This window comes from Drosophila albomicans, chromosome 2R (genome assembly GCF_009650485.2).
Source record: "Drosophila albomicans strain 15112-1751.03 chromosome 2R, ASM965048v2, whole genome shotgun sequence".
In the NCBI taxonomy this organism is placed as follows: Eukaryota; Metazoa; Arthropoda; class Insecta; order Diptera; family Drosophilidae; genus Drosophila; species Drosophila albomicans.
In genome coordinates, this window is record NC_047631.2 from 33,100,479 (window position 1) to 33,112,859 (window position 12,381).

Here is a 12,381-nt window from a genome sequence, read left to right on the forward strand (position 1 = left end):
AAAGTGAATTTGAAGTTAGCAGCTGTTTTTTAACATAGGCTTGTAAGCTTCACATTTAAATATTAAGAAAGAAGCGGGCACACTAATGTCCAATACAAAACATAGCAGCTGTTTGACATAGCAGTGCGAGAGTGTTAATATTGTGTTACCGCTTCAGGCATATTTTGATATGCAACATGCGGGCACACTTATATGCACCCACTACGCACGTTTTAAATAAATAAATAAATATTACATTTAAAATTCATTTTAAATGACTTTTATTCCACTCCAACGATCTGAACATTTCGAATTACAATATTTTCGTTATTATGTGGCCAAAGGAGTCGCGCCAATTCGCCTAGTTTAATGATGTCCCTGAGCCTCAGCCTCCAACTGCTCCTTGGACTTGTAGCCAACTTGCTCCTCGGGAGTGTGGGGCCAGAAAGTAGGTTTGTTGATGGGATCCAGGGCGGTCTCGGGGAATGCATCGCGATAATCCTCCATGGTCATCTGATCGTATGGCAGCAGAGATTTCAGATGGCTGATTTCCTTCTGATAGTTCTTGATGCGATCCTCCGAACCCTTCTTGTATGCGGCAATCTCGCTCTTTGACTGCTCGATTTCCGTGTCCACCTGCGACGAAACAGTGTCCTTGGGATATGGGACTGACAAAGCTTCGTACTGCTTCTGGAAGCCATCGACGAGACCGGCAACGGGCACCAAACGCTTGTAGTAGGCCCAGTCGATCTTGGGGGGATTCTCTGGGTTAGCCAACACAGAGCGCACATAAATGTCGGACTTGGTCTTGAAGGCGCTGAAGCTGCTCTTCTGGTTGGCAGGCACACGCTCGGCGAGAGCGGACCAGTTGATCGAAGATTGGGCGATGCGACGGGCTGCCATTATTCCAGAGCGTTTGCTGCAAAATTAATCAAAATTAGTTGACGTTCTTCAACATTGAAAATTCGGCCTGCAAAAATTATGTAATTTTGCCGCAGCAAAAAAAATGCACAACAAATCGGTTATACAATGCAGTATTGTGTGTTTTTAAGTTGCACGTTAACTCTACTGTCGTACGTTTCTTATTTTTCGGAATTATATTCTTTCGATCGCTTGTTTTTTTATATTTTTCTAATTTTATTAGTACATACGTTTTTTCACACCACTTACTTGAACAATGTAGTTATTATCGAATCAGCTGAGCAATCGAATAATTCTAATCGAAGCTGTCATCCACTGTTACGTGTTCCTAACATGGTTGCGTTTTAAATTTGGTCACACTGTACGCACATATGTGAGGCACTTGTGTTTATCAAACCTGTGAAGAAAACTGCAACAATTTAGCGGTTTTATTAATATTCCTGACTTAAAATGCTTAAAGTGTTAGCCTGCGGAGTGCAGCAAGTGCGTGCGCTGTCATCGTCAACCGCATCCGTGACGCGTTTACATCGATCTGTGTATTGCCGCAGTTATCCAACTGTCGTTGTGCATCCCGATGGCTCCACAACCACCATACGTTATCACGAACCCCGCAAAATAATCAAGGTTAACTTAATAGGCTTTCTAAAGTGTATAGCATTTAATACATTAATCCCTTCTTGTATAGCTCCCTCTGGATCTGAGCACATTGTCTGATGTGGAGCGTAAGGCGCGTTTGGAGGCCAGAAAGCCCCGCAAGAAAGTCAAGATTATGGAGGAAGTGGAGGACAACTTCAATGCCAAGAAGTATATGAAGTACATTAAAAAGAAATAGTCCGTTATTTAGATTTGTAAATAAAACAAAAACGTTGTAGATTTGTTATATAAAAAATCTGTCTGGCAGCACTGTGCAATTTTATTTCTGGACTTTGGGTATTTTTTGTAGCCGGTATGGGAGCCTTAAATATCTTATGGCATTCCAAGGTTTTAGGCCTTTATAATTTCACAAAAATTAAAATTTTTAACCAATTAAAAGTATGTATCGAAGATTATACCAAAAACATTTTATGGAGCATTACATTTCGAAAAATTACAAAATAAAAAGTTGTTCAAATGCAGCCGCCTATTTGAGCTGCTTTTTCGTATATACCAAACACAGTGTAACCAACCAACAGCTATTTCTGAACCTTAAATAGTACATTTTGATATCACACCGTGGTCACACAGTGCTGGCAGTTGTTAAAATTGTTGAAATTGTCGAAGCAAAACGACGCTTGACGTGGGACGCGCGTCGCTTTTTTATTTTGCAAACGGTTCTCCGCGAGTGCAAATATATAAATATAATACAAATGCTCGTTTACTGCAAGTTATTGCTTGTACCATAAATAAGGAAAAGCTGCCAAATTGCCGGTGCATTAAACGAAATTAACTCGCCCAAGCTGCAGCTTCGTCGTTGTCGTCGTCGTCTGAAGAAAAAAGCCACAGTCAAAAATTTTGAATGGGGCAGTGTAGCGTCTAATAAAACGCATATACACACACACAACCACACACGTATGTGCGTAAGTGTGTGCGTGTGATTGTATACAGCATGCAGCAGTAAACAAGACAGCATAATAATAATAATAATACTTAGTGAAATTTTGCTTCCAAACATAAAAGTTGTAGTTTCGGACAAGAAAACACCGCGGTTTTGAGCTAGTGTTAGTGTTCAAATTAATACAATTGCAGCAGACAAAAACGCATACATACAAACATACAGCACGCACTTATTGGATTATCACAACAACAACAACTACATCGTCAACAATTGGTAAATAATGTTTTTATGTTTTGTTTTGCTGTTTTTTTTTGCCAATAAGAAATGAGTGCACACGACGCTTTCTTAATTTTCTTTTAATGAGATTTCTGCTGCACAACAGTTTCATATATACACACCTATACATATACGTAAGTCTATGTATGTGTATCTATGCTTGCGCTTTACTCTATGTTCGTGTGTAGGCGTGTGCATGCCTTTGCCTGTGTGTGTGCAAGTGTTCTCTTTCTCTTTTCCTCCTCCACCACTGCTGCTGATGCATAGATGTGATGTGACCTTTGCCTGGGGATAGTACATTAATAATATGCTGTTTTTTTGTGAAACAAAATATGTGCGTTTATTTGGTAGAATTGTAATTTAAATTAGACACATTTTATGCCACACATAACAACATAAATACATACAAACGTACATATTTCCTAATGCATCAAAGTCTGCTCTGCAAACGACGCGCCTGCATTTGAGTGTGTGTGTGCGTGTTCCTGTCTGTGAGTTTGTGTGCGTGTCTGTGCGCTTGGAATGCTGTTTAATACGCGCGCCGACATACACACACACATTCATGTAAATATTTTTGTAAGCAGCGGAAATGTAAAAATAACACAAACACATTTGCAAGCAACTAAAAAGCAGCGAGATGATGATGAAGAAGCTCTGCTCTGCTCTGCTCTCTGTCTTTGGTCTTTGGTGTCAGCCGTTTTCCCAATTCCATCGTTTTGCTTTTCTTCTTGTCGAGAGTGGAAAGCCACTTTTCAACGGAAAATGCTAATGCTGCGACAGATGTTTCGCTTCTTTTCTTGTTGTTATGTGAATCCATCCATTCATACTGGACTAGCACACACATACACACACAGAGACAGACATTCACATGCAAGAATTTTACCACCAAATTGAGTGAGGAGTGATTCAGCTGCTGCTTATTGGATTTGATGCCAAGTGCATTTTGTGGTGTTTAGGGAATTAGTAAACACAGTTCGGCCTTATTTCTTTTCTCTTCGTTTTTTTTTTGTTTTTTATTTTGCTTTGCTATTGCCTAAAAGCAACGACGGCAACAACATGAACATCAACAACAACAACATGCGCCAAATGCGCCATTTGTTTCCGTTTTGCACCTTTTTTCGCTTTGGCGCTTTGGCAGATGCACTTATATGTATGTGTTTGTCTGTGAGTTCCCTACAATGCATGTTTGTGTGTGTGTGTGTGTGTACTATGCGCTATCGTTTTGTTTTCCTCTTCGTTCTTTGCCTTTGCTTAGTTTAGTTTCTCGCCAATTTCTTATGCTGCTCGCTGCTGCTTGCACTTGAAGTCGAAAATAAAACAATTTCTTTTCTTGTCCTATTCTTTTATTATTTAAAGTTAATTCGCTTTGTGCTTTGCTTTGCGGCGACTTTTTCATTGTGCACAGTTCTCACTCACTCTTTCACTGTAACGCTATCTCGCTCTGGCTCATTCACGTGATTTAGTTCAAAGTTGACTGCAACTAGAAAGTGAATAAGTTTGCCCAATATTCCAATTAGAACAGCGCACAGTGGAACAAAGCTTTTGCTCTACATGCAAAACAAGCAAACAATGGATTTTTTTTTTATTAACCATTTGTCGAATGCGTTTAATATTGTGTAGATTATAGATAATCTAGATCAGTCTTATTCTGACTTTCTTTTTGCCCTACGGCGAGTCGACGTTTAAATACTCTTGCTGAATCATTAGTTCTCCCAATATTAATATGATTATAATCGCTAGAAAGCGCTGTTTAAACACTCAATTTATCAAAGTTGTAATTTCGAGAAACCTTTGCAAATAATGCGAAGAAAGTTTGAATATAATGTTGATTAAGATTTATTAGACGTATTTTTGAAGAAGTCAAGTTAGAAGTTGCCATAAAAACAAATGACTTTAAAAATAATACTATTAAGTTTAAATATAATCTATTTAATTTAAATAGAACACTTTACTTTTAATAAAGGGAACAGACCTTAAACCTTTTCCACTTAATCTTAGAACACAAGGTTAAATATAAACACAAAACAACCCCAAAATTGTTGGAATATAATACACAGCCAAATAGCTCACATTAAAACAAATGACATATCTTGTTTATTCCTAACAAGGACCGATAATCTTTATGAGGTCAATTGCCCCCAATTGCGAGTGACAAAATTACAATGCTTTCGACCACCAGAGAGCAAAAAGAAATTACTATGAAAGAAAATGAGTAGCAAAAGTTCATCAACATAACTTTTGGAAATTGACTTGAGAGCCACTTTCTCTAGTCTATACAAAAGTTCTGTTTAGATCTCGGGAACTTATAAACAGCAAATCTTTATGAAATTTCGTTGTTGAAAATAGAATTAACTGCCGCTGAAAACGAATAAACATTAAGTAAATGGGCCCTAAAACGTTGCCATATACTTGGCCAATTTAATAGTGTATCTATAAAGATACATTGCTTGGTGTCATGAACTAAATAAGTTGGTAATTTACAGTCTCTCTCAACTGTATCTGTATCTGTGTATCTGTGTCTGTTTCTGTACATGTGAGTGTGCATATCTTAAAGATACTAAACAGCGACGCATTAGAATTGATGAAGCGCGACGGGCAACGGCGACAACATCAATTTCAGTCTACATTGTTTCTTTTTGTGTATCTCGTTCCATTTGTTTATTGTTTTTTTTCGATGCGTTGTTTGCCTATCGGAATTTATGGCAGCCATAAAGTTGCATTCGCATATTAATCCTTTGATTCGTTGTTTGCTTCAACCTGTTGAATATAGCTTTGGTTAATGTGTGGCAAACATGCGAATGAAATCTATATTTAAGACGAAAATACGCAAATCAATTATCATGCCAACATTAAGTTCTTAACTAATTTGTGACCAAATAAATTTGTAGATTGTAAATTGTCACATATCAAAAAGCTGCTATCACTTATCGCTCAACTTTTAATGTGGCGCTCAACTTTTGATAAAGTTTGCTGGGGTCATCGAACACAATTTTAGTTGCTGACTAAAACTAACCTTGATGTTTCATCATTTTTGAAATAAGTTTGCCAAGTTAAAATGTGATCAATCAGCGTGTGTAAACATTTCAACGAATATTTCTGCAATTGGCAGTGACATATTGACAGAAAGTTGAGGAATTTATCAGATTTGCCAATCTGATTTTTATAAAGTTTGCAATTTCTTAAGGGCTCTTTAAATATTTGATATATTAGACTGAAAGTCGAGGAATTTATTAGATTTCGTTGCGGCAATGTTCTATATAAATATACTAAATGTGGTATATGGTATATTTTTATAGCATTTTTGCGGAATATAAATTTTGTATATTTTAAAATTAATACTGCACTGTTTTGCTTTCATTCACTGTGGGTGAATATGGTATATTTTGAATGTATATATAAATATACCAAATGTAGCAATTGGTATATTTTCAGTATTTTGAGGTATATAAATTTGGTATATTGAAAAATGACCACCCTTTCTTTTATTTACCCGTGTATTATACGGAATATTTTGCATTCTATGGTATATTTTGAAAATATGTGGTATATTTTTGTAGTATTTTAGTGGTATATAGATTTGGCATAGTATAAAAATAATACTGCATTTTGTATTTCTTTGAATGTATATATAAATATACCAAATGTAGCATCGGTATATTTTCAGTATTTTGAGGTATATAAATTTGGTATATTAAAAAATTGCCACCCCTTCTTTTATTCACCGTAGTATACGGTATATTTTGCACTCTATGGTATATTTTGAACGTATTTTTAGTATTTTAGTGGTATATAAATTTGGTATAGTATAAAAATAATACCGCATTTTGTACTTATTTACAGTGGGTAGTACATGTTATATATAATTTGGTATATTTTAAAACTTTGCTTCACAGTGAGTATCTCACAGTCGAGCACACTCGACAGTAGCTTTCCGACTCGTTTAGACTGATTTTCGTAGAGAGTTTGCAAATTCTTGCAGCTTACTTAAAGGGCTCTTTAAATATTTGAATGGTTTTTGCAAAATTCCTCAATCAAAAGCTCTTTTGCCTATGAAATGATAATGCTGTGGCCTGATTAAGATTCTCATCCGCAGCTAGAGACAACATTTGCATTTCTCGCTTTTGTTTGTGCTTGTATCAAAGTGGCAACAACAACAGGGGAAAGGGAGGCAGTGGCAGGTGGCAGGTTGAGTCTTTGGACTCTGCTCAGGTGTGTTTAACACAGTTTGTCATGGAGCCTAATGAAGTGTAGCAGGTTTCCAGCTTGAGATTGACTCTTGCTATAGCATTTGTTACTCTTGTGTTTAGTGTTTTGTTTTGTGTTGTCTTGTCAATTGGCCGCCGCAATTGACCCTAATTATGGGCTGGCTGCTGCTTTAAAGAAATCTTTAGATGTTGAGCAAAAAAATTGAGGGAAAAAATGTGCTTAGTAATTGTAATTGAGCCGAAAGAGAGTTTTGGGGGAATTCATTGAGCTCATTTCGAATTTCGAGCTATATGACTACATATTATTATTATGATTATGATTTCAACATTTTATGTAATACTTTCGGGGGGTATTATTAGTTTATAATATATGGTTTAGTTTTCTTTTACCTGTTTTTTTTTGGAGGTCTCACCTGTTCACCTGCAATTCACATTTTTCGTGGTTGTTTTTGCTTCGTTGATTTGCTGGGCTATTTTTTCGCCATTATCTTATCGCAATGGTTGTGTGTCCCTTGATAACACACAAGGTGCAAAATCAAATTGCCAACTCGTTGTTGTTCTTGCTGATTAAAGCAAAAAATGAAAAAATAATTTGTTATGTCAGCATTTATCAGCCTCACTTGTTGCACGGTGGAAACAACATTTTGTGTTGTACTTGAGTGGAATTTAATTGTAAGTTTTGTTTATTTGTTTGTTTGTTATTTTCCCCACACAATAGGGTGTAATCACACTCGTCGAGCTACAAATTGGGGACTTATCTAAATTATTCAGATTCCAAGGTTTTAGTTCGTTTTTTGCGTTATCGCCAAAAAGTCCAAAAAGCGAAAAAAAACAAATGAAGGTGGCTATTGATAACCTTGAAAAATGTAAGGAAAGTGCAACAGTTTTTGTGTTTTTTTGTGCAGGTGACTTTTATTTGCTTTGGAAATAGACCAAACCAATTAAAATATACTATTTAAAGCCGTATCAGTTTGCCGCAGCAGACGGAGGAAATGGACAGACTAGAGTCGGAAATTTCAGATACATTATCGAGTATCTCTAAAGCTGAATCGAATCGCATATTGATAAGGCATGAATTGAATATTCGTATATTCATATGACGCAATCAGCGTGCGATTAAATAAGTGAGGTTCTAATATATTCAATCTATAAATATAATATAATTTAATTTACGTATACAATAAATTAATCTCTTTCCTTCTCTCTCTTTCTCTTGCAGACTTCCGTTTCTAGAGCGCTTCCAGTGTCCTCTTCCATATCAAATCTTCCTTCAATTGTGCCAAAATTGAAGTGCAAATGACGTCACACTTTGTTAAACTTTGATCAAAGTTTCAGTTCTTAATTTTTTCATTGCTGTCAAAGTTGTCAATTTTCGTAGTTTGCCAAATAGATTATGTTAAATGTGTTGTGTGCTACGCCGTGCCTGAAAACCTCCTCGTAAATCAAAACCTCAAACAAGAACACATTTTCAATAATTAATATACAATTTGTGTGTGTTTGCTAACGTGCTAATGCGTTTGGAGTAAAACGCAAGTCTGCTTCCTCCATCGACGATATCCTCGCTAGACACACCCACTAACAACCACAGCAACACCAACAACAACAACACCATCATCATACGTCGCAGCTGATAAACATGAGCCTTAACCAGCACAGTGGTCCCGGTCCGCCAGAACTCGCGATGAAATCGTGCGATCAAGTCGACTCAACGTCATCGCCATTTCTGTGGCCACATCAGCAGGAGCAGAGCACAGTGGGAAAGTTCAGCTCGTATCGCGCCTCTTCCGGTCCGATGGAATCCGCTGTGGACTCCGTCAGTGTCAATGGCAATGGACTTCCTCCGCCTCCGCCTGTGACACGCACCATTTCATCGGATCGCCTGGTCACTGGGCCCTCGTGTCGTGCTCTTCGCACCGCCGTCTCAGCATTATATTCTGTCGATGACTTTGTCAAGGAGAAAATCGGCTCCGGTTTCTTCTCTGAGGTTTATCGGGTAAGTGTTCGCAAAATAACAAAACCTTCAAGTCTTAAGTCTTCGGCTTTTCCATGGAGTACTTTTCTAATCTATTACTAGTAGAGTACAAAGTAAGGTAGAGAGAGCGAGATTCGTATCAGGCGACTCTGGTCAAAGTGCTTTTAGGCGCCAATTTCCACTCGAATCAGGCTGAGGCTCGTATCTGATTTTAATAAGGGCATAAAATGGGTTATTGCCTTCATAATTCAAATGAAACACGAGCCGATAAAGCTCGCTGGAAAATCTAAAGCGAGATTATCAAATTTATGAAGAATGAGCTGACATTTTGTGTTACGAAATGTAGAAAATATATTAAAAAAATTTCCAACGATTAGAAATTTTAATAAATTATATTTGAGGTGCACTTGGGAATACTTTGTAGTAAAAAGAAATCAATCGTAGATTAAATCAAATTTATATGGAATGTGCTGAAACTATATTTGAAAGTGACTGAAATCAATTATAGAAAAAATTAAATAAGGAATGCGCTGACATTTAGCTGAACTAAAAAAGAAGTGTTAAATTATTAGAAACTTATTTCAGGTAGACTAAGAACTATATCCTTACGTAAAATGGAATCAATTATAGATTAAATCAAATTTATGAAGAATGAACTGCTCTTAGAATAAAACAAGAAAGCTACAGTGGAGTGTGCTCGACTGTGAGATAACCTCTGCCCATTTTTAATAAATGCAGTTCGGTATTCATTTTAAAATATACCAAATATACCACTAAAACTAAAAATATACCAAATTGATAAACCGTAAAATACTAAAAACAAATATGTACACCAAAATATATATTTGGTATATTGATATACTACTGCATTAAAAATATACCATAAAGTGCAGAATATACCAGATTGTCAGCGTTTTTTGCCATACAAAAGAATTTCTTAAATAACTTTTAGAAAATGCTTCCCTCGGCCTTTCATATACATTTAATGAAGACAAAAAGTTATAATACCCTTCTGACCTTTGGATACCGGGTTTTGATAAACGATATTTTTGGTAGACTTAAAGAACTTTGACCATCTAAAAGAGAAATGAAATCAATTACAGAATAAATCATTTTTGTAGAGCATTGATTAGAAAATCGATATTTATGGTGCATGGTTAAAAGCCAATTGAATAACCATTATATATAAATACTTGAAAAAAACCACTCTGGTCAGCATTATTTGTGCAAAAAGAAAAAGAAGACATGCGATTAGATAGCAATAATGTGGCCAGCTCTGGTCACGACTCTTGTGATATCATCGTTTCTATTTGATTGACCGCAGGTGTAGATGGCATATCTGTGTCTCCTCCTTTCTATGACTGACGCTGACAGCATCGTGACATTGTAGTTCAATGAAATAGCAGTTATTGGTAATAACCTTCGCAACGCTTTGCCTATAATAACTTTCTCGAAACTGAAATTTTTCAAAGAAAATTTTCGGTTACGATGGCAGCAAAGCAGCAGCAGCTACTGTTTTGTATATTCACAGTGTGTTTTTTTTTCGAAAACTTTCATTTTCTTTTTTGCTGATATTTATTTATAAATTTTTCTTTGTGTTTTACGGCCATTTGTAGTTAAATTTGTAACTATTTTCTTTCTGCTTTCTCATGCATGCCTCAAAAAAGTTGAGCTGCCCCCAAACAATTTAACAATGATACTCACATGAAAGTTCATTCATTCATTCATTCATTGATAGTGATAGTGGTAAAAGGGCTGCAGGTATTTGGTTTATTTAATTGCTGTTTATTGGCTGAAAATATTAAGTTTGTAATTATAATTTATGTACTTTCTATTGGCGCGAATTGCGTGCGAATTGACGAGTGTTTTATGTGTTTGTATCTCGCAGATAAACCATCGATCCCGTCGGTTGTGTGTATCTCACAGATACACAGATACACGCTCTGCCCCTTGTTTTATTAGCCTTTATGTTTTTTCGTGTTTCATTTTTCTCTCTCTCTGCGTGTGAAGTGCGTTCATTTGTCCGTTGTGTTGTTATTCCGTTTGTTTCGTTTACATTTCCGCATTGCAATCTGCGGCAGCTGCGTTGCGTTGCATGCAGATGAAGATGAAGAGGATCGAGAGGCAGGGGCAGGGGCAATTAGTGCATCGAGTAACTTCCCCTAGCGGTTAACTGAGAACGTGCTGCATTCGGAATCGGAATCGGAAACTTCTTAATTGAATAGTCATCAATTTGATAGCTATATCAATTCAATAATCTTACAATCGAATGCAGCAACGCATAGCAAAAGTTAATTCAAATTGATAACATTCCCAATTTCACGCCATAAATTCAAATTGAATTGAATTTGTTGGATTGGATGGCGGGGAGAAAGGTCTCTATTATCATATCAATATATATAGATGTCCATATATCTAACTTGCCTTTTCTTTTTCTGTATAATCACGTGAAGTTGATTGCGATAACAATAATAATAATAATAAGTTAGACGCCCAGTTGCATTCTCAATTTATGACCTACCGACGTCAAACAACTGGCATCTTGAGTGGGCTGGCGATAACTTACGGCTCGTTAACTAGCAAAACTATAATTGGCTATATACAGATGCAATATACAGAGAGAACAGTCTATAGTACTTTGCAGCTGTCTCTCTCCCCTCGTTCATTAATTTCTTAATTAAAAAGCGAGGTATTAACTAATTGAAATTGAAAGGAAAAAAACAAAAACATTTACATAACCGAAAAAAAGACAATAACTAGTGTATTTGGCTGTTGGCGAAAAGTCCAAATGTTTAACGCACTAATCAGCCGAGGCTTGAAAAACAAAAAACAAAAAAAAAAAAACCACAAACACTCAAAAAACAAAAACACTTTCAATAACAAAAGCTTAAACGCTGAATGGGAAATCCAAAACCGAAAGTCTTTAGTGACTTATATAATACTATAGCCAGAGAGATATAGACGGACATTTCATTGAGACATTTACCGTAATCATTTGGTATGCCATATAACGACGATAATGCTCTCCTATATTATAGTGGGCACATACAATCGCAGATCATATAATTGTGATCATATAATGGCATTGTGTGTTTAGGATTTATTTTTGCACACACTTTAAGTTCAGAGTGCTTCAAAATTGGCAACGTCGTAAATTATTTTTAGCTCGCAAATATTAATAACAAAAACTTAACTACCAAAGAGGCAACAATAACAGTTTACTGTAAACACTTGACAGTTAAAGAAGCTATAACAGTTTACTGTTAACAGTTAAATGTTAACTTTTGAATGCTGATATTTTCTATTCGAATGTGTACAAAGTTCAAATTAGGTTTCAGCATATTTAAAGTTCTGAACTGCAGAATTAGTAAAGTCGTAAACAATTTTTAGCTGGTAAATAATAAAAAATGGTCCAACTAGTGAAGAAGCTACAATGACAGCTTACTGTTAACACTTAACAGTTCAGTTAAAAGACTACCGTAGGATAACAGTCT

The 12,381-nt window shown here is 36.1% G+C and overlaps 3 protein-coding genes across 6 annotated transcripts in view; 2 read left to right on the forward strand and 1 right to left on the reverse strand.

Annotated features, from left to right (window-relative positions):
* Nucleotides 1-243: 243 nt before the first annotated feature.
* LOC117576724 (ATP synthase subunit d, mitochondrial) lies at nt 244-1,261 on the reverse strand. 3 transcript variants are annotated; one of them, XM_034261744.2, is made up of 2 exons: nt 1,150-1,261; nt 244-898 (listed from the first exon to the last, which is right to left on the reverse strand). In XM_034261744.2, the coding sequence occupies exon 2, from the start codon at nt 880-882 to the stop codon at nt 346-348; it is 537 nt and encodes a 178-aa protein (XP_034117635.1). In that variant the 5' UTR covers nt 883-898; nt 1,150-1,261; the 3' UTR covers nt 244-345. The 3 variants fall into 3 exon arrangements, with proteins under 3 accessions (XP_034117635.1, XP_034117637.1, XP_051863080.1); XM_034261746.2 differs by having other exon boundaries at nt 1,131-1,154; XM_052007120.1 differs by lacking the exon at nt 1,150-1,261 and adding an exon at nt 1,057-1,075.
* LOC117576725 (39S ribosomal protein L55, mitochondrial) lies at nt 1,261-1,800 on the forward strand. Its single transcript, XM_034261747.2, has 2 exons — nt 1,261-1,524; nt 1,586-1,800. Exons 1-2 carry the CDS (start codon nt 1,351-1,353, stop codon nt 1,730-1,732), a joined length of 321 nt encoding a protein of 106 aa, XP_034117638.1. The 5' UTR covers nt 1,261-1,350; the 3' UTR covers nt 1,733-1,800.
* A 339-nt stretch (nt 1,801-2,139) lies between these two features.
* Nucleotides 2,140-12,381, forward strand: part of LOC117576723 (bone morphogenetic protein receptor type-2) — a 29,013-nt gene continuing 18,771 nt past the window's right edge. Inside the window, exons 1-2 of one of the 2 annotated variants that reach the window (XM_034261743.2) lie at nt 2,140-2,707; nt 8,135-8,908. In XM_034261743.2, coding sequence (XP_034117634.1) covers nt 8,552-8,908 — 357 coding nt within the window. In that variant the 5' untranslated portion in view covers nt 2,140-2,707; nt 8,135-8,551. The remainder of the gene's footprint in view (nt 2,708-8,134; nt 8,909-12,381) is intronic. The other variant, XM_034261742.2, reaches the window with a different exon arrangement.

Coding starts and splice junctions, on each gene's coding strand:
- LOC117576724 (XM_034261744.2), bottom strand. CDS start 882: ATGGCAGCCCGTCGCATCGCCCAATCTTCGATCAACTGGTCCGCTCTC.
- LOC117576725 (XM_034261747.2), top strand. CDS start 1,351: ATGCTTAAAGTGTTAGCCTGCGGAGTGCAGCAAGTGCGTGCGCTGTCA. Junction 1,525..1,585: donor AACCCCGCAAAATAATCAAG/GTTAACTTAATA, acceptor CTTCTTGTATAG/CTCCCTCTGGATCTGAGCAC.